We start from the raw sequence: 21,873 nt of genomic DNA, 5'->3' as shown, positions 1-21,873 counted from the left end.
GGGAGGCATATTTTTTTTCTTTTTGGCCAAAATATTTTGGTCAAGATATTTTCTTTCTTCATTAAGGTAGACAGTTCAGTATGGATATCTTTGAAAATTTGGCACATTTTCTTTTAAGTTGGAAACATTCATCGTTGAACCAGGGTCTAGTTCTGCATTTAAATGCCCTGACAATTGGTGGAGTGTTGAGTTCTTCAAACATATTTTTTTTTGAAAATTTCCTGGAACTTCCTAAAGAAGGTTTTGGAGAGGATGGGAATTGGCGAAAAATTTAGAAGAGGCATAGAAGCAATATACAAAGAACAGAAAGCAAAGCTGGTGATAAATAATAATACAACAGAATATTTTAACATTTATAAAGGGACCAGACAAGGTTGCCCCCTGTCCCCCTTATTATTTATTATAATTTTGGAAGTACTTAATAAGAGACTGAGGGAGGCAACAGAAGTGAAAGGAATTAGAGTAGGAAAGAAGGAATTCAAAATCAAAGCCTTCGCCGACGATATTGTTCTGACTTTGGAAGATCCACAAGATAGTGTAAAAGAAGCACTACAAAAAATTGAGGAATTTGGAGAGGTGGCAGGTTTTAAGGTAAATAAGAATAAAACTAAAATGCTGGTTAAAAATCTAACTAAGGAAGAAACGAAAGATCTAGAACAAAAAGTGGAAATCATGGTGGTGAAAAAAGTGAAATATTTGGGAGTGTGGATCACGGCAAAAAACATAAACCTATATAAAGATAATTATGAAGTTACATGGAAAAAAATAAAGAAAGATCTGGAAATATGGGGGAGGATGAAATTTTCCTTTTTAGGGAGGATAGCAGTGGTTAAAATGAATGTTTTGCCGAGGATGTTGTTTTTATTTCAAACTCTTCCAGTTATTAAAGGTTTAAAACAATGTAAAGAATGGCAGAGAACCCTGATGAAATTCATCTGGCAGGGGAAAAGACCAAGGATTAAAATGAAAATATTAACTGATAAAAAGGAAAGAGGAGGTTTTGCTCTCCCAGATTTGAGCCTATATTATGAAGCAGCGTGCCTACTTTGGCTAAAAGATTGGATAAAACTGGAGAACAGAGACCTATTGGATTTAGAAGGTTTCAATAATTGGTACGGGTGGCACGCATATCTCTGGTATGAGAAGGTGAAAGTCCACAGGGCTTTCTTAAATCATATTTTCAGGGGACCAATATATCAGGTCTGGGAAAGAAATAAGAACCTTCTTGAAAGAAAAACACCATGGTGGATCTCACCGGTAGAGGTCTTAACAATAAAAAAAGCCAACATGGAAGGGAAGATAGCCACTTACGAAGATTTGGTAAGAAAATCAGAACAAGGGCTTAAACTTAAACCGTATGAGGAAATAAAGGATCAATTCACCGGTTGGCTACAATATCATCAGGTGAATGATATGTTAAAGCAAGATAAAAGAAAAATGGGCTTTGAGGACAAGAAATCAAAATTCAATATAGAAATAATAGAAGGTAAAAACAAAACATTGTCTAAATTATATGACATATTACTGGAATGGCATACAAAAGACGAGGAAGTCAAAGAGGCAATGATTAAATGGGCAATTGACTTCGGCTATAACATCGAGTTTGAAAAGTGGTTGAAATTGTGGAATAGAGATATTAAATTTACGGCCTGTACGAGTTTGAGAGAAAATGTTTGGAAAATGCTCTATAGATGGTATCTTACGCCGGCAAAATTGACTAAAATCTATAGATCAGAAAATAAGACATGCTGGAAATGTGGTGAAGTGGAGGGAGACCTCTACCATATGTGGTGGCAATGCAACAAGGTGAAGGTTTTTTGGGAAACAATTTATAATGAACTTAAAAAAGTTTTTAAATATACTTTCCCCAAAAGACCTGAGGCCTTTTTGCTGGGAATTATGGGTAAGGAAATAAAAAATGAAGATAAAAAAATATTTCTCTATGCCACCACAGCCGCAAGAATTATGCTGGCACAAAACTGGAAAACAGAAACTATACCTAACGTAAGTGACTGGCAGGTCAAAATGATTAACTATGCCGAGCTAGATAGATTAACAGGCAGAATACGAGACCAAGACGACCAGAAATTTCAAAAAAAATGGAGTAAATTTTGGAAATATATTGGAACGGATATATAGGAGGAACTGGCGGTATTAGAAAAACTTTATCAGCTAATAATTATAAACTTTAATAAACTAATTACGCAACCCGGGATTTATTTGATACTTACCAAAAGGGTGAAGGGAAGTCAAAGGCTAAGTAGAGCCTAATGTTTATATTATTTTTTTGTATGATTGTACACTTACTTTTTGTATAGCATGAAAATAGGATGAATAATTTATGTTAAAATGTTTATTTTTGTATTTGTTTGTCCTTTTTTCTTTTTTCTTTTACAAATTCTGAATAAAAATTTACTTGCAAAAAAAAACCCCATTTTGAAAATTTCACTATATACTTTCAGAATGTCACTACGAGAATTGATATTCTTTAGGTTAGACAGCACCTGGGTTCTCAAATCAGCTGTAAGTTTTTGCCCCACTACTACACTCATTTCCTGAGACCATTTAGTTGGGTCATTTGCTTGTGTTGGCAAAATTTTGTGCTATTCCAATTAGTTGTTTATAAATTGAAGTTGAAATTTATAGACATCAGCAGTGGTTGGTGATCACTTTCTCTACACGTTCCAATTTTGAAATCCACTATCAGATTTACAATATCGTAAGAGACCAGCATGCAATTGATGATACTACATCCTCGAGGAGGGAAATTTGTGAATTCCTCATATCTATCCCCAGCTGTTGAGCCATTCACAATTTGTAACTTAAAATTGTTACACAGCTTGAGCAAATGTGTACCTTCCCTGTTTATAACCTTGTCTCTAGAGAGTCTTGCTATTTTCATTGAATATGCAATATCATCGGAGGTATTCCAATTTAAAGTGGTACATAATTGTTTGTTATCAATTCCCACCCTAGCATTAAAATCACCTGCTATTACTAATGAGGGGTTTGGGTTTCTATCTGTCAAATTTTCAATGTAAGAGTTTAATTGGGACCAATTTTCAGCGGAGATAATGTTTGTAGTAGGGGGGATATAGACATTTACAAGCAACAAGATACCATTTTTAGTAGTTAAAAGTAGAGCTTGTGCAAATGAAGAGCATTTTTCTAACTGTTTGACTCCAAACCTTAGATTGTCTTTAACCAGACAGCAAAAACCTGCTTTGCATGCAGAAGTTCCCAGGTTCAGACCCTGCAATCGCCAGGCAGTGAGACCCCTGCCTGAATCCCTGGGCTACCATAGGTCCTCTTTTCCCAGGACACGTCCTCTGTTTCTTGGGTAAAATGAGAGTTGTCGTAGCCATCCATAGTTAAAACTAGAAGTCGGCAAATGTGTCCTTTCTGTGGGTGCTTAATCTTTTCTTTTGCTTGCCACTCCTCTGCTCTGCATTGCAAACCGTGGGCTCTGCTTCCCGGCCTCTTCCCCCTGCCCATAAGAGCCACAGCTGTATTTTGCTTGTTTATTTTAAACTTGGTTTCATTGAATCATAGAATAGAATCATAGAGTTGGAAGAGACCATAAGGGCCATCGAGTCCAACCCCCTGCCAAGCAGGAAACACCATCAGAGCACTCCTGACATATGGTTGTCAAGCCTCTGCTTAAAGACCTCCAAAGTAGGAGACTCCACCACACTCCTTGGCAGCAAATTCCACTGTCAAACAGCTCTTACTGTCAGGAAGGTCTTCCTAATGTTTAGGTGGAATCTTCTTTCTTGTAGTTTGGATCCATTGCTCCGTGTCCGCTTCTCTGGAGCAGCAGAAAACAACCTTTCTCCCTCCTCTATGTGACATCCTTTTATATATTTGAACATGGCTATCATATCACCCCTTAACCTCCTCTTCTCCAGGCTAAACATGCCCAGCTCCCTTAGCCGTTCCTCATAAGGCATAGTTTCCAGGGCTTTGACCATTTTGGTTGCCCTCCTCTGGACACGTTCCAGTTTGTCAGTGTCCTTCTTGAACTGTGGTGTCCAGAACTGGACACAGTACTCCAGGTGAGGTCTGACCAGAGCAGAATACAGTGGCACTATTACTTCCCTTGATCTAGATGCTATACTCCTATTGATGCAGCCCAGAATTGCATTGGCTTTTTTAGCTGCCGCGTCACACTGTTGGCTCATGTCAAGTTTGTGGTCAACCAAGACTCCTAGATCCTTTTCACATGTACTGCTCTCAAGCCAGGTGTCACCCATCTTGTATTTGTGCCTCTCATTTTTTTTGCCCAAGTGCAATACTTTACATTTCTCCCTGTTAAAGTTCATCTTGTTTGTATTGGCCCAGTTCTCTAATCTGTCAAGGTCGTTTTGAAGTGTGATCCTGTCCTCTGGGGTGTTAGCCACCCCTCCCAGTTTGGTGTCATCTGCAAATTTGATCAGGATGCCCTTGAGTCCATCATCCAAGTTGTTGATAAAGATGTTGAATAAGACCGGGCCCAAGACAGAACCCTGTGGCACCCCACTAGTCACTCTTCTCCAGGATGAAGAGGAACCATTGATGAGCACCCTTTGGGTTCGGTCAGTCAGCCAGTTACAAATCCACTGAGTGGTAGCATAGTCAAGTCCGCATTTTACCAGCTTCTTTACAAGAATATCATGGGGCACCTTGTCAAATGCCTTGCTTAAATCAAGGTAGGCTACATCCACTGCGTTCCCTTCATCTACCAGGCTTGTAATTCTGTCAAAAAATGAGATCAGGTTAGTCTGACATGACTTATTTTTCAGAAATCCATGCTGACTATTGGTGATCACAGCATTCCTTTCTAGGTGCTCACAGACTGTTTGCTTAATGATCTGCTCCAGAATCTTCCCTGGTATTGATGTCAGACTGACTGGGCGATAATTATTTGGGTCCTCTCTTTTCCCCTTTTTGAAAATAGGGACAACATTTGCCCTCCTCCAGTCTGCCGGGACTTCGCCTGTTCTCCAGGAATTCTCAAAGATGACTGCCAGTGGTTCTGAGATCACATCTGCCAGTTCTTTTAATACTCTTGGATGCAGTTCATCTGGCCCTGGAGACTTGAATACATCTAAACTAGCCAAGTATTCTTGTACTATCTCCTTAGTTATTCTGGGTTGTGTTTCCTCTGCTGAATCATTTGCTCCAAATTCTTCAGGTCGGGCATTGTTTTCTTTATCGGAGAAGACTGAGGCAAAGAAGGCATTGAGGAGTTCAGCCCTTTCTGTGTCCCCTGTTTGCATTTCACCATCTTCTCCTCTGAGTGACCCCACTGTTTCTTTGTTCTTCCTTTTGCTACGGACATACCCATAAAAGCCTTTTTTGTTGCTTTTAACCTCTCTAGCAAGCCTGAGTTCATTCTGTGCTTTAGCTTTTCTGACTTTGTGTCTACATGTGCTGGCTATTTGTTTGAATTCCTCTTTGGTGGTTTCCCCCCTTTTCCATTTTTTGTACACATCCTTTTTTAATCTTAACTCAGTTAAAAGTTCTTTAGATAGCCACCCTGGCTTCTTTAGGCACCTTCCATGTTTCCGTCTCATTGGTATTGCCTGACGTTGTGCTTTTACTATCTCCCTCTTAACAAACTCCCAGCCATCATGAACTCCCTTTCCTTTTAGTATTACTGTTCATGGGATCTCACCCAGCACTTCCCTAAGTTTTATGAAGTCGGCTTTCTTAAAGTAAAGAAATTGAGTCCTAATATGCTTGGCTGCTCCTTTCCGCTGTATAGTAAACTTCAGAAGAGCATGATCACTCGCACCTAATGATCCTTCCACTTCTACCCCACTAACCAGGTCATCAACATTGGTTAGGACCAGATCTAAAATGGCTGTTCCTCTTGTTGCTTCTCCCACTTTCTGGACAATGAAGTTGTCTGCAAGGCCAGTGAGGAATCTGTTTGACCTTATGCTCTTGGCTGAGTTTGACATCCAACAAATATCCGGCCATTTCCAAACACTCAGGCCATTTCCAAACATTTTCTTTATAATATATGCCTACTGTAAAAGCTAAACCAACACTAAATAAAGATTCCCAAACCTCATTTGGTATGTCCATCTGATGATCTTTTTGTGGGATAACCAGCCTCATATAACTAAGATGCTAATTATAGAATCATAGAATCATAGAATCATAGAGTTGGAAGAGACCACAAGGGCCATCGAGTCCAACCCCCTGCCAAGCAGGAAACACCATCAGAGCACTCCTGACATATGGTTGTCAAGCCTCTGCTTAAAGACCTCCAAAGTAGGAGACTCCACCACACTCCTTGGCAGCAAATTCCACTGTCAAACAGCTCTTACTGTCAGGAAGTTCTTCCTAATGTTTAGGTGGAATCTTCTTTCTTGTAGTTTGGATCCATTGCTCCGTGTCCGCTTCTCTGGAGCAGCAGAAAACAACCTTTCTCCCTCCTCTATGTGACATCCTTTTATATATTTGAACATGGCTATCATATCACCCCTTAACCTCCTCTTCTCCAGGCTAAACATGCCCAGCTCCCTTAGCCGTTCCTCATAAGGCATCGTTTCCAGGCCTTTGACCATTTTGGTTGCCCTCCTCTGGACACGTTCCAGTTTGTCAGTGTCCTTCTTGAATTGTGGTGCCCAGAACTGGACACAGTACTCCAGGTGAGGTCTGACCAGAGCAGAATACAGTGGCACTATTACTTCCCTTGATCTAGATGCTATACTCCTATTGATGCAGCCCAGAATTGCATTGGCTTTTTTAGCTGCCGCGTCACACTGTTGGCTCATGTCAAGTTTGTGGTCAACCAAGACTCCTAGATCCTTTTCACATGTACTGCTCTCAAGCCAGGTGTCCCCCATCTTGTATTTGTGCCTCTCATTTTTTTTGCCCAAGTGCAATACTTTACATTTCTCCCTGTTAAAATTCATTTTGTTTGTTTTTGCCCAGTTCTCTAATCTGTCAAGGTCGTTTTGAAGTGTGATCCTGTCCTCTGGGGTGTTAGCCACCCCTCCCAGTTTGGTGTCATCTGCAAATTTGATCAGGATGCCCTTGAGTCCATCATCCAAGTCGTTGATAAAGATGTTAAATAAGACCGGGCCCAAGACAGAACCCTGTGGCACCCCACTAGTCACTCTTCTCCAGGATGAAGAGGAACCATTGATGAGCACCCTTTGGGTTCGGTCAGTCAGCCAGTTACAAATCCACTGAGTGGTAGCAGAGTCAAGACCGCATTTTACCAGCTTCTTTACAAGAATATCATGGGGCACCTTGTCAAATGCCTTGCTGAAATCAAGATAGGCTATATCCACTGAGTTCCCTTCATCTACCAGGCTTGTAATTCTGTCAAAAAATGAGATCAGGTTAGTCTGACATGACTTATTTTTCAGAAATCCATGCTGACTATTGGTGATCACAGCATTCCTTTCTAGGTGCTCACAGACTGTTTGCTTAATGATCTGCTCCAGAATCTTCCCTGCTATTGATGTCAGACTGACTGGGCGGTAATTATTTGGGTCCTCTCTTTTCCCCTTTTTGAAAATAGGGACAACATTTGCCCTCCTCCAGTCTGCCGGGACTTCGCCTGTTCTCCAGGAATTCTCAAAGATGACTGCCAGTGGTTCTGAGATCACATCTGCCAGTTCTTTTAATACTCTTGGATGCAGTTCATCTGGCCCTGGAGACTTGAATACATCTAAACTAGCCAAGTATTCTTGTACTATCTCCTTAGTTATTCTGGGTTGTGTTTCCTCTGCTGAATCATTTGCTCCAAATTCTTCAGGTCGGGCATTGTTTTCTTTATCGGAGAAGACTGAAGCAAAGAAGGCATTGAGGAGTTCAGCCCTTTCTGTGTCCCCTGTTTGCATTTCACCATCTTCTCCTCTGAGTGACCCCACTGTTTCTTTGTTCTTCCTTTTGCTATGAACATACCCATAAAAGCCTTTTTTGTTGCTTTTAACCTCTCTAGCAAGCCTGAGTTCATTCTGTGCTTTAGCTTTTCTGACTTTGTGTCTACACGTTCTGGCTATTTGTTTGAATTCCTCTTTGGTGGTTTCCCCCCTTTTCCATTTTTTGTACACATCCTTTTTTAATCTTAATTCAGTTAAAAGTTCTTTAGATAGCCACCCTGGCTTCTTTAGGCACCTTCCATGTTTCCGTCTCATTGGTATTGCCTGACGTTGTGCTTTTACTATCTCCCTCTTAACAAACTCCCAGCCATCATGAACTCCCTTTCCTTTTAGTATTGCTGTCCATGGGATCTCACCCAGCACTTCCCTAAGCTTTATGAAGTCGGCTTTCTTAAAGTCAAGAAATTGAGTCCTAGTATGCTTGGCTGCTCCTTTCCGCTGTATAGTAAACTTCAGAAGAGCATGATCACTCGCGCCTAATGATCCTTCCACTTCTACCCCACTAACCAGGTCATCAACATTGGTTAGGACCAGATCTAAAATGGCTGTTCCTCTTGTTGCTTCTCCCACTTTCTGGACAATGAAGTTGTCTGCAAGGCCAGTGAGGAATCTGTTTGACCTTATGCTCTTGGCTGAGTTTGACGTCCAACAAATATCCGGGTAATTGAAGTCCCCCATTACTACTATCTCCCTTCCTTTTGCATGCTTGGCCATCTGTTCCAGGAAGGCATCATCTATGTCCTCCGTTTGGCTTGGGGATCTATAGTAAACTCCCACAATGAGGTCTCTGTTATTCTTCTCTCCCTTAATTTTGACCCAAATGCTCTCACATTGGCTTTGAGGTTCTAAATCTTGGATCTCTTCACAGGTATACACATCCCTGACATATAACGCCACTCCTCCTCCTTTCTTGTCTGGTCTGTTTCTCTGAAATAGATTGTATCCCCCCATTATTACATTCCAATCGTGGGACTTATCCCACCAGGTTTCAGTGATGCCTATTATGTCATATTTAGTTTGCTGTACCAAGAGCTCAAGCTCATCTTGTTTATTTCCCATGCTTTGCGCATTAGTGTACAGACATTGAAGTCCATTAATCATTCCCCCGTGTCTCTTATTTAAGGATTTTTTCCTCCCACCACTAGGTCCGCGTGCTGTTTGCTCCATTTGGTCTATGACATTTGGATGATCATCTTCATTAATTGATAGACTCCTACCTTCAGGAGCACTGTCTCCCTCCCCCACATTAGTCAGTTTAAAGCCCTCCTGATGAGGTTTCTGAGATTTTTGGCAAAAACATTCCTCCCAACCGTTGTGAGGTGTAGCCCATCACTTGCCAGAAGTCCATCTTCAAGAAACTGCAGTCCGTGATCTAAGAATCCAAACCGTTCCTGTTTACACCATTTGCGAAGCCAGCTGTTCACTTCCACTATTTTCCCCTCTCTCCCTGGGCCACGTCGTTCAACTGGGAGGACAGACGAGATGACAATTTGTGCATTTAGTTGCTTCAATTTCCTGCCGAGAGCCTCGTAGTCTCTTTTGATCTTCTGGAGGCTATTGCTTGCAGTGTCATTGGTTCCCACATGAACCAAGAGGAAGGGGTATTTGTCAGTGGGTTTTATGATTCCTTGCAGTCGTTCAGTTACATCTTGGATCTTAGCCCCGGGGAGACAGCACACTTCCCGAGACATCTTGTCAGGCCCACAGATCACTGCTTCTGTTCCCCTCAGTAGGGAATCCCCTATCACCACTACACGCCTCCTCTTGGGTTTGGTCGGGGTTCTTCCGTGAGCTGTCCGTTCCAAGGTCGCCTGCACATTCCCTGAGGACTGACTTTGCTGCTCGTCTTCATATACCTGATCGACTGTAATGAGGGAGAGATCCTCAAATGGAGTCTGCTCTTCGTCTTCCATGCTAGGGGAGAGGACCTCAAAGCGATTGTGTATTTCTAAACAATCAGAGTGAACCCTGGGCCTCCTACTTCTTTGAGTCACGTTTCTCCATATATCTGGCTCCTGTGTTGATGAACTAGCCTCCTTCTCAGGGGAGTCCCCTGTCTCCTCCTTGGTGGGGACGGTGTGCTCTGTTGCTTCCAAGAAGAGCTCCAGCTCTCTAATTCTTTGGAGCGTAGCTACACGTTCCTCCAGTTGCTGGACTTTGTCTTTTAAAAGGGCAATCAACATGCAATTGCTGCAGGTGAAGCTGCCTGCAACCTTTGGCAAGATGGCAAACATTGCGCAGGAATCGCAGGCGACTGCAGCTGTTCCCTCCCCTTCCATCTTGAGATCGTGTTGTTGGGGGTGGCTACAGAGGTCCTCCATCATAAAAAGCTTGAAGACAGGACAAATAACTTCGCCCACAAAAAAAAAAACCTAGGTCTCCCCCAACAAACGTTTGAGACTAGCTCCCCTAAATCTAAAAGATGGATATAACTGCGCGCGCCGCTAGGCGCGCGCCGCTGCCCTACAAACTCTGATAAGCTCCTCCCACAGCTAATCCCCTGCCTCAACAGAAACCCTGCCCCCTCTGACCTTTACACAGGGAAAACAGCTAATCAGCCACAAGAAACACACACACACACACAAGAAAACCCTTTTTGCTCCTTCTTCAACTGCTGCCCTACAAACTCTGATAAGCTCCTCCCACAGCTAATCCCCTGCCTCAACAGAAACCCTGCCCCCTCTGACCTTTACACAGGGAAAACAGCTAATCAGCCACAAGAAACACACACACACAAGAAAACCCTTTTTGCTCCTTCTTCAACTGCTGCCCTACAAACTCTGATAAGCTCCTCCCACAGCTAATCCCCTGCCTCAACAGAAACCCTGCCCCCTCTGACCTTTACACAGGGAAAAGAGCTAATCAGCCACAAGAAACACACAGCCTAATTAATGCATAATGGGGTTAATACCATAGAATAAGCTGCCCTGCTGGGCTTAGCTATATCCTCTTTCCCTCACCTAGGGAGGAACTAGGTAATCAAGGCCAATCTACCCGAGAAGCTCAGCATGTGGAGAGGTTTGAGCTGGTTGCTCCAGCTCGCCTGCATGGCTCTCACCAGCCACTCTTGAGTTCCTGTACCAATCTAGAAACCTTTACCCCTTTATAACTAAGCTAACTTGCCTTTGCACGTTTTCTGAAGCATATGAATCTGAACTTCGGAAAGTTTGTAAGTAAACCATTTCTTTACTTACCAAACGTATGGTTCCCCCCCCCCCCCCATGCTTGGAGAAGAGGGAAACTTTAGAAAGAAACTTTTTCAGGGGACATTTTAGAACTCACTTGGAGGGGCACATATTTTAAAAGTCTAGCAGCCTATATTTCCATGCTTTAGTTTGCTGCATGTTTCGTGATTTTAAATCTCTGCTAATGACATCACGTGCATGCGCAGAAGTGGTGAATTGCCACACGTGCAGACACGGGTTGCGTTCGCTTCTGGATGTGAATGGGGCTCCGGAACTGTACAATGTGCCTGTGCTTCACTCTCCCACTTTCGTTAGTTAATATTTGATAGATAATTAGGTGAGGGCTCCCCCCCCAAAAAAATGTATTCCCAATTAACCTTTCAAATTCCATTTTTGTTCTTCTTAATTCTTAAATATGTTTTCATTTGTATAAATTGGAACGCGGGGTGGGGAGGTTACTGTTCACATTCATCTAACATTTGCCAAACATTTTCAGCTATAAACCTAATTACAATAATTTCAAATGTCCGTGCATCTTAAGAGTTAACTACCATTCATTTCAAGGGCATTGTGCAGTAGAAGTGCTTCCTGGATTGTGCTCATGGGGTCAGATCTGTCCGCCTCCTAGTTTTAATGACCACCCACATTGCCACTTCAGCCAATTCCTACATTTTTATCCTGCCATTGCTCAAGGAGCTGTGGTTGGTTTACATGGTTCTCCTTCACCTCAATTTTATTACTACAACAGCCTTCGTGGGCAAAAGAGGATTTGAATCGGGGTTTCCCTGGTCCTCCCAGTCTGACATTCTAAGCACTACTCCATGCTGTCTCTTGCCCTGAAAACAAGGTTGTATCTCATCACACACAAACCCAGGACCTTAATGCCCTCTATTCCCTCCTTTTGTGATTTTAAAAATAATAATCTCTGAACCAGGACTTAATTTGTACCTCAGTCTCTTCCTGGCATCAGTTTTCAATTGCAGCGCATAGTGAGTAGTGGACCAAGTGTGAATGGTCCTTGAGCATGTGCAGAGTACATTTATCTCATGACAAAGTGAACTGTTTGCAGGTCAGAGGGTCAAGTTTCTTGACTTACCTGAATCCCTGGCATCTCTTTTTCTCGAAGGTAAACCCTGCCCCCTCCACCTCCCTGAACTGCCCTCCATGCCTGGGTTTGCTAATAAAATTGATCTGCTAATAAAAGAGAGTGAGAGAGATTCTGCAGGTAAAACTGTTTTTGCTTTCCATTAGTTACACTTAGGAAAATGAGCTGGTTTTGACCTTGATTTAATGGAAAAACTTATTATGACTCAGTCTGAAAACTCTTTGAGGCCACATGACAGCAGCAGCAGCAGCAGCAGCAGCCGTGTTCGCAGAGCCAATCCCCTGCAACTCACATTCCCCAATTCCCTGGTGCCTAGTAAGACAAGGATTGTTAAGCATGTGCCCACCCCCCCCCCCGTTCAAATTAAACAACAGAGACACATAACTCCCATAATATACCCCTTTCCCATTATGACTATTTTTTAATGCTTGATGAACTTCTTGTAGTCATTTGCATGCTTGGGTAAAATGACTTTTGCCAGAAATGACTCTTTAGAAGTTTGTAGGGTCAGAATGCAAAAACCAGACTGGCTGAGTCAGTTTAACCAGTAGTGTTCACAGTATTCTATTGCGGGGTGGGGGTGGGGGGTGTCACATTTTTTGGATATGTGGGCTCTGATCCAAAGGGCTTGCCTGTGCATATACTGACAGAATGGTGTACAGACATCTCACACCAACCCTTAATAGCTAATCACTGGCTGAGCCAATCACTGTATAACCTTTTGACAGAAGTGGATGAAATTTCCAGACATAGACACTACCTAAGTGCATGAAGCCTGTCCAATTTCAAATAGGTGCAAGGTGGGATGTTCCTTCTAAATCTCTCCCCAAAACAGTGTGATTGGATGTGAAAATTGAGGGCACTGTTTGGAAGCTAAAGTTGTCGATAGCAAAACTCCTCTCCCTCCTCTCCCGCTCTCCATCCTGATGTCTTTCTTATACGAAGAACTTGGGTGGGTGTGTATATATATATATATCCGCAAGAGGCTGTCTGTGTCCCTCCAGATCTCCAAATTGGCTCTGAAGCTTCAAAGAACCAAATTCTGTTAGGGATTATTCAGAGAATTCCCGCTTTGTTTCAGGAAAGACCCGAGTGTCCCCAAAGCAACCCACTTAAGTTTGAGATTATGAAAACCAAGTGCACATCCATAATTAATACTACACATTTCTCCTAAAATATTCATGATAAAAAAGTTTTTTATTGTTTCCCAAGACTTCATGAGATTTGACTTAGAGAAAGCATGTTTCAGAGGTGCTGTAAGTTAAGAGGTAAAATGGAATGTTTTACTCTCCTCCAAAAAACAAAATCTTCCGCTTCAGCTTCATGGAAATTGAAGAGCACATTGTAAAAAAGATTACAAAGATTTCAAAGACACATTTTGCAGGGTCAGCTTTTGTGAAAACCCACCTCCCTATTTTGACAAAGAAGACTTGGGGATCTGTAGTCCAAAAGAGCTATCATCAACATAGCAAGCTACCTTACAGTGACTCAGGGCTTGTCCACACTTGCGCTTGTCTTGTGCCTAGAAAGCACTGGTCTGAGGGGTTTTCCACTTGACCCGCACTTTCTAGGCCTGGTCCAAACAGTTTCCCCCTTGCCCATTCCTTTCCCAGGGAAAATCCACTCTTTAGTGCTACTTGCATTTTCCAGTGTGGACAAATGTGTGGTTTGTTCCTTAAGTATCCCATGAAGGCAAGAATGCCCAGACCATCAGGGGGCGTCTCTGATGCTGTGAAGATGACCTGCATATGGACATTCTCTCCTTCATAGGATGTTTTACTTCGATAAAGCGTTGTCAATCAGGAAGTGGTTTGATTGATGCTATTTGAGCAGGCATTCTTCTTGACAGGTCAGCAGGGCAGGGGCTGTGTGGGGCAGGTGCTCAGTTTGCCCCTCTTCTCTTTGCAGACAGCAGCGACAGCGAGCTCGAGCTCTCGACCATCCGGCATCAGCCAGAAGGGCTTGACCAGCTCCAGGCTCTGACCAAGTTCACCAAGAAGGAGCTGCAGTCCCTCTATAGAGGCTTCAAGAACGTGAGTGGGAAGCTTCCACTGGCTTCTTGCACCCTCCCAGGCATTTCCTGAACTCCAGACTTCCCCAAGCCATGGGAAATCTCAGAGCATCTTTTCAGGAGATCAGATTTTTCTATCAGGGTGGGCCACTGATAGTGTTTTTGTGCCATCTTGTTTGGATAAGTATTTTTACCCCACTCTTTAGATGAAAAGGAGCTCCTAAAGCTTCATAACCAAGACAGTCTCTGCTTGCAATTTAAAAGATGTGGCACAAAAGGAAAGGGGAGAAAGAGGGAGAAGGAGGGAAAGGAAGTTCTTAAGAGTGTTCTTTCTGGAAGGGATGGGAGAATCAAGTTCCCTGTACTAGGAGTTTCTAACCTGCACACTACAGGGGTTGTAGGATTACATCTCCCATCAGCCACCACCAGCCAGCATGGCAGGTGGTCAGCGATGATAGGAGCTATAGTTCAACAATATCTGGAAGGCTACAGGTTCCCCTGTCCCTCCAGTATCTAGGCATAAGAAGAACAATCTACCCAATGGACCTAAACCAGTTAAAGATGTGATTTTCTCTCCCTGTGGAGCTGTAGTTCTGCGAGGAAAGACAGGGAGCTTTGGCAGAGACTTGGATTATTGAGCAGATCTGCCCAAGAAGCCTCGTCATTTGGCTTCAGCACGAAGTGCCTTTCAAGAAACCACCCTGCCTTCTGTTCCATGTATCTTTAATCACTGTTTCCTGTAATACTTGGCTCTCGGGCATCATCAAAATACTAAGTTAATTGTTTCTCTGCCAGCGCATATTATTCCATTTTCACTGGGATCCATCTCAGAATTGACTGATGAATCAACAGCCTTTATTTTCTAGACAGACTTTCATGTTGCCACTTTTTTAGTATTGCTTAATGGAGAAGGTGGGATGTTCCACTTCCTCTGAATTCATGAAACTTGAATTTGACTGCAAGGCCTTTTTGCACCCCAAGTAAAAAACAAATCCCCCAGTTTCCCTTCACTCGGCAGTCAGATCCTATAACTTAGTTGCTCATGTAACACATAGTTAAACTATGGAACTCACTCCCACAGTGATGAGCACCAACTTAGATGGCTTCAAAGAAGATCAGACAAAAACAAGGAGGATAAGGCTATTAAATGGCCCAGGAATGCAATTCCTCAAGGAGATAATCTTCTGAGGCCCTTCTCCAAGAGAGGTCCAGAGTGTGGCAACACGAGAACAGGCCTTCTCTGCAGTGGCCCCCTGTCTGTGGAATACTTTCCCCTGGGAGGTTCGCCTGGGCCTTCATTATACACCTTTATCCCCCAGCAAAAACATTCCTCTTTAACCAGGCCTTTCGCTCATTCTCACCCAATGCCCTTTTAATACGGGGGGGGGGGAGTTGTTGAGTTGTTTTTATTTTAATTATGTGTTGTGTGTTTTTATATTTTGATTTTAAGTTGTAACCACCCTGAGACCTGCGGGTATAAGGTGCTATGCATCATCATCATCATCAGTGCTACTAGAATCATAGAATCATAGAATCATAGAGTTGGAAGAGACCACAAGGGCCATCGAGTCCAACCCCCTGCCAAGCAGGAAACACCATCAGAGCACTCCTGACATATGGTTGTCAAGCCTCTGCTTAAAGACCTCCAAAGTAGGAGACTCCACCACACTCCTTGGCAGCAAATTCCACTGTCAAACAGCTCTTACTGTCAGGAAGTTCTTCCTAATGTTTAGGTGGAATCTTCTTTCTTGTAGTTTGGATCCATTGCTCCGTGTCCGCTTCTCTGGAGCAGCAGAAAACAACCTTTCTCCCTCCTCTATGTGACATCCTTTTATATATTGGAACATGGCTATCATATCACCCCTTAACCTCCTCTTCTCCAGGCTAAACATGCCCAGCTCCCTTAGCCGTTCCTCATAAGGCATCGTTTCCATCGTTACTGACCATGATGACTATGTCCTGCCTCCAATGCCAACACCAGACACTGGGACTCACCTGTGTGCAGAGTGGTCATGCGCTCATGTCCTGCTCAAAGGATTCCCACCGGCATCTGGTTGGTCACTGTGCAAACAGGATGCTGGACTAGATGGGCCACTTTGGGCCTGATCCAGCAGGCTTGCCTTATGTTCATAGCTGTCAACTTTTCCCTTTTTTTGCGAGGAATCCTATTCGGAATAAGGGAATTTCCCTTTAAAAAAGGGAAACGTTGACAGCTATGCTTATGTTCTAACCCCACTCAGCTTCCTGGTGCACATGACTTACTGAAGACCTGGAGTCCCCAGTGTGGTTCCCACAGGTTGTTGTTTTTTATGGCGCTCACAGGGACACACCCCTTGCTGAAGTCTTCTGTTGTTCACAATAGAGTAGGTAGCCATGTGTGTTTAGTTGTGGTGTGTGCAGTGGGCCCTCAACAATTTATCGGGATGGCAAATGTGCCCGTGAGAAGAAAGGGTGGCCACCCCTGCTCAAGACTGTCTGGCCCACCTCACAGATGCCCATGCATTAGCAAGGTTGCCTGGAAGAAACAGGAGACTGAAAAACCAGCGCTTTGAATGCGTGTAACACCAGATGGCGCCAGAGAGCAGGAATTTTGTTTATATGTGATTTTCCATAGAGGTTTTTCTTTCTTTTGTTATAATCATCTAATTTCTGACTTCTTTATAGCATTTATTCCTGTGGATAGATTCACCCAAAGTCTATACACATGTGGCAGATAGCACACAGACTTCCACATGAGGGTGTCATTCTGGTCATGTGGAATCCTGTACATCCTTCTTCTCCATAGATCAGGGTGGCACTCTCCAGATGTTGTTGGACTCTTAGCTCCCACCAGCCCCAGCCAGCATGCCCAATGGCTATAGTCCAGAGCAAAGGAGGGCAGCACATTACTTATCCCTGCTGTCATGGGTGTGGCTAAGGGGGGCGGGGGCAGCTGGCCCCCCAATCAAGTAAATCAATAAAAATACTTAACTAACTGAGGTTCTGCCCCCCATAACATGAAGCCTGCCCCCCAATATAAATCCTGACTATGCCCCAGTGGCGTAGCGTGGCTTGTCAGCACCCGGGGCAAGGCAAGTAATTTGCGCCCCCTAACCCGTGGATTTGCGCCCCCTAACCCTAACCCCCAGATGTTGCTCCCGGTGTGGCCGGCCCCCCCTGCACCCCCCACGCTACACCACTGTTTCCTGGCAGTTTTATTCTCTTGGCAAACCGCTTTTGTAGCTGTCAAGCGGTTTATAAATTTTAGGATTTTTTTTTTTTAAAGGGCATTTTCAGAAAAAGCTGCTCGTGGCTCTCAGCTGTTCCCTCTCAGCTGCTCGCTCCTAGTTTGTGGGAGGGTGTATTTAAGGCGTGACGGGGGGGTGCGTGCGAAGAAGGGCAACCTCTCCCCACTCCGCCGCTTTGCTCCACCCTGGCAGGCAGGCTGGCAGGCTGGCTACACGCGACGCGCTCGGAGAGGGCCTCCGGATCGTCCCCCGGGCTGGGCAAGGGCTCGTTCTCACGCAGCGGCTGTTGCGCAGCCTCGCCGCCGCCACCGCCCTTGCTCCTTCGCGTGCGGGGAAAGGCCGCCGGCAGCCCTGGGAGCGCCTCCCTCCGCGCCTTCACACGCAGCTGTGCCAGCCCAGCAGGCGGCTCCCATCCTCCCCGAGCCCCGGCCGGGCTAGAGTGGGTTGTGAGCCACCTGCAGGGAGCCGGGGGTCCTAGCAGGCTCCCTCGGAAGGTGGAGCGGGGCCCTCCTTCGCTGGAGGTTGGATGGCCAGCTGCGAGGAATTCTTAGCAGGCTCGCTCCACCTCCTCCTCCTCCCGACTTTGCAAGGAATTAGCAGGCTCGCTCCACCTCCTCCTCCTCCCGACTTTGCTGCTGCTGCTGCTCGGCTTTTTTCCTCTACCGACGGCACGCTGTGCCTTGGAGAGGTTCCCGCTTCCTTGAGGGGGGCCGGCCAAACGCGCCCCCCAAAATGTTGCGCCCGGTGCGGCTGGCACCCCTGGCACCCCCCACGCTACGCCACTGCTATGCCCATGCCTGCCATAGGTGGCCATGCTAATTCCCGGGGGCCTTGAGGTGGGGCTCAAGTCTGCATCAGGAGGGGCAGGCTTGCAGCCCCACCCCCCAGGAACCATGTGATGGTGACACTTTCATGCCAGGATCTTGTGTTTCCCATGAGACCTGCGAATCCTACACCCAGGACCAAACAGCACTGGGAAGTGGGTCTCCTCTGCCTTTAACAACAGTCTGGCACTCAGAAATTTAGCAGGTGGGCACTTTCCTCATCTCTTTATAAATAAATGTCTACACCTGCTTGCTTGCTTGCTTGCTTTATTTCCTGCATATCAGGATGTTGCTAAAGGCACAGGAGCTGGGCCAGCAAAAATGAAAGGTGGCCAGAAGGCAAGTGGAAGTCAGGATGCCTGCAGCTCTCATTTTGGAGCCGGTTTAGGGGGAAGGACCACAGCTCAGTGGAAGAGCGTCTGCTTTGCATACAGAAGGTCCCAGGTTCAGTCCCAGCAGCATCTCCAGGTGGGATTGGGAGAGACTCCCTGTCTGAAACCCCATCACTGCTGAGAATATTGAGTTAGTCCAGTCATCTGACTCGGTAAACAAGGCAGCTTCCTCCAGGAAGGACTGCAGCTCAGTCCTTGGCATGCAGAGGGTCTCAGGCTCAGTCCCTGCCTCCACCACGGCAGGGCTGGGAAAGATGTCCTGCGTGAAACCTGCCCCTGCAGTCAGTCTGACAAAGTACAAGGCAGCTTCCTGCATTCTTCACAGCTCTTTGCAGAAACAAGAGTGAGTCACAGTGGGTGTCTAACTCTGTGTGTGCAAATTACGCATTACTGAGTTTGAGGACAAATTAGAGCAAAGCTTTATGTGTAGTCGTCATAAGACATATGCGGTCCCTGATGCTTCCCAAAGTCCCACATTCTTCCATTCTGTCAGTGACTGGTTCCTTTCTTCCTGTTAATCTCAATTTTCCTGGCTTTAAAAAAAGCCCTGTCTGCCTTTTCTATGGAAGAGGCAGCTTTTTATTACATTTTAAAAAAAACACACACAAACTTTTTACCTGCTTCTAGGGCTTGGGAAAAGTAAGTTCCCTCCCTCAGCTTTCTGAAAACCAAGTGGGATGCTTCTGCAATACTACATACGCAATATATGTGTCTGTGTGTGGTGTACTAAAGTTAGAAACCAGTAGCTGGATTGGTCTGTTCTAAGGACCTTCTGTATACTTATTTAAGAGCAACCCTTTCAAATTCTTTTGTTTTTGTTTTTTAAATATTTATTGAATTTTATAACAATTAATGATACAAATCTCATTCATCATGTTATTTACAATTATAACCCTATCAAATCCAATTAGACTTACTTTTGAGTAGACCTGCATAGGATTGAAAACTCTAATGTGAGGTACCCATGGGGAAAACGGAAGCAGGATTATCTGTATTCCATACTGGTTCATCCAATACCCTTTTCTCTCTCCGGCTACACCTAGCTCTGGTTCTGCTTGCTCCTGGCATGTGGTTCCTTAAGACGAGACGGAGTCGACTCTGTGGGGCAACCTAATTTGGTTGAGGATGGTCTTGTGATTTTTGTTTTGGGTCAGATGTTGGGCCATAACAGAAAGTGAGGCTTGGGGTGGAAGTGCACATGGGACCTGAGTGAGGCATTGCTGCTATTTGCCGGGAACACTTGTTTCCAAGTGGCCAGTGGGTGAAGCTCCAGAGAGTAACTTCCTTCTGACTTGCATTGATAGGAGTGCCCCAGCGGCTTGGTGGATGAAGAGACCTTCAAACTGATCTATGCTCAGTTCTTCCCACAGGGAGGTGAGTCTGGGACTGATGTCTTCCTTTCAGCTGCTATTTGGGTTAAGGCACTGAGCCCCCTGTGAGAGTGATGCTGCCACAAAGCTTCCCCCCAGAATGGCAGTCCATGCAAAAGCAAGAATGCCTAGCCAACTTCTAATGCTGTGCCTCTGCCAGCCTGGTGCGCTCCAGGTGTTATGGACTACAACTCCCATCAGCCTACCAGGTTGGCAAAGTCTGCTACATATACATCAAAATATGTATTGCTGCCTATATTGGCTGGTGAAGGCAGGTGAACATGGCAAGGATGTGGGTGGATTCCTATGGTAAAAATACCCAGGTACCTAAGCAGAACTTGAATAACCATCAAACCAGTTTAATTCCCCCTGAGAATTCTGGGAACTGTAGTTTTATTAGGGGGTGGCTATATGTATGCTAGAAATTGCCAGCATACGTAGCTCCCTAACTAAGGTGGCCATTTAAGCATTGCCAGAAAAAGCAGAAATGTATCACCAAAATAGGACACAGATTTGTATATAAAGTTTGAGTAACTGTGATTTGATGAGGATGCACAGAATTATTTGTACGCTATCCCCAGCCTTCTCTCAGAACTACCATTTCAGGGTCCACATGGATGTAATTGTGCCTTTACCCTTAGAAAGCATGGCCAAGACCAGTGAAACTTGGGTTCAAATCCTTTCTCTCTCATGCACAACTTAACCTCAGGATTATTATTTTTAAATAATATTTATTAAGTTTCCCAATTTAACAATCCAATAAAGGCCACATTAAAGACATTCTGAATTATAAAACAATCAAACAATCCAAATATTAAGCCAAATCATATATCTTTGTTTGACTTCCCATGCTCTGAGGTTGGAGGATTGCCATCATCTCACATTTGCACTGCTTTCTTAATTAGTCCAGGTGATTCCCATAAATCAATCCGATGTTAATCCTTCGTTTATTTTCACAGCCTCTGAGTTCGTCCCAACTTAACCTCAGGATTGCTGTGGTGATAAAAATGTGATTATAAAAAAATCTCCTGGATGTCATTTTGAGTCCTCAAAATAAATGCAGAACATGGATAAATGTCCTCAGCAACATGGGGGCATTGCTCCAGGAACCTGTGTGGTGGCTGGGCAAATAATGTGGTTCCTTCACATGTGCTATTCCATCTTGCGCAAGAGAAAGATGTTGCTGTGAAGCGGGTCCTTTCCTGTTGCTAAGATGTGTGAGCCAGGGAAGGGCTAGAAAACATGTTTGCATGCAGAAGGGGCCGGGTTCACTCCCCAGGCTGGCTGGGAAAGACTCCCTGCCGGAAGCCCCTGAAGAGCCCCCGCCAGTCAGCACTGACTAGAATTGAGGAAGATCTGTGGCCCCCTGGATGTCGCTGGGCTCTGGCTCCCATCAAGCCCAGCCAGCGAGCTGCTTGACTACAACTCCCATCATCCTTAACCATCATCAAGGATGATGGGAATTGGAGTCGAGCAAGTCTGGAGGGCTCCCACCATGCTGAGCTAAATGAACCAACCTGCCTGGCAGTATCCAGCACCTTCCTGTGTTCCTGCTTCGTAGGCAGAGTGAATAAGCAAGACCCCACAAGCCCCTGTAGCCCACCTGCTTCTGCTGTTCCCTCTGCAGATGCCACCATGTACGCGCATTTCCTGTTCAATGCCTTTGATGTGGACCGGAATGGAGCCATCCGCTTCGAGGTAAAGTGCTCTTCTCTCTGTTCCTTGGGTTGTGGCTCCAGGCAGTCCTTGGTGAACCATTTGGGAGGTAAAATTGGTCGGAAGCAATGGGACAGGTGGGGAAGGCCTCTCTTCTCGTGATCTACACGCCAACAATTCTTTTGCTGAACATCACCTTGCTCAAAGAGGTTTTGGG

At 44.7% G+C, this 21,873-nt stretch overlaps 1 protein-coding gene across 5 annotated transcripts in view; it reads left to right on the top strand.

Moving 5' to 3' along the window:
- Nucleotides 1-21,873, top strand: part of KCNIP3 (potassium voltage-gated channel interacting protein 3) — a 128,402-nt gene that overhangs the window by 99,772 nt on the left and 6,757 nt on the right. For all 5 annotated transcript variants that reach the window (XM_081201012.1, XM_081201013.1, XM_081201011.1 and 2 more), the window contains 3 exons: nucleotides 14,085-14,209; nucleotides 19,935-20,004; nucleotides 21,628-21,698. In XM_081201012.1, coding sequence (XP_081057138.1) covers nucleotides 14,085-14,209; nucleotides 19,935-20,004; nucleotides 21,628-21,698 — 266 coding nt within the window. The remainder of the gene's footprint in view (nucleotides 1-14,084; nucleotides 14,210-19,934; nucleotides 20,005-21,627; nucleotides 21,699-21,873) is intronic.

Source organism: Podarcis bocagei, assembly GCF_964188305.1.
Source record: "Podarcis bocagei genome assembly, chromosome: 7".
Classification (NCBI taxonomy): Eukaryota; Metazoa; Chordata; class Lepidosauria; order Squamata; family Lacertidae; genus Podarcis; species Podarcis bocagei.
This window is presented reverse-complemented; position numbering and strand designations above follow the sequence as displayed.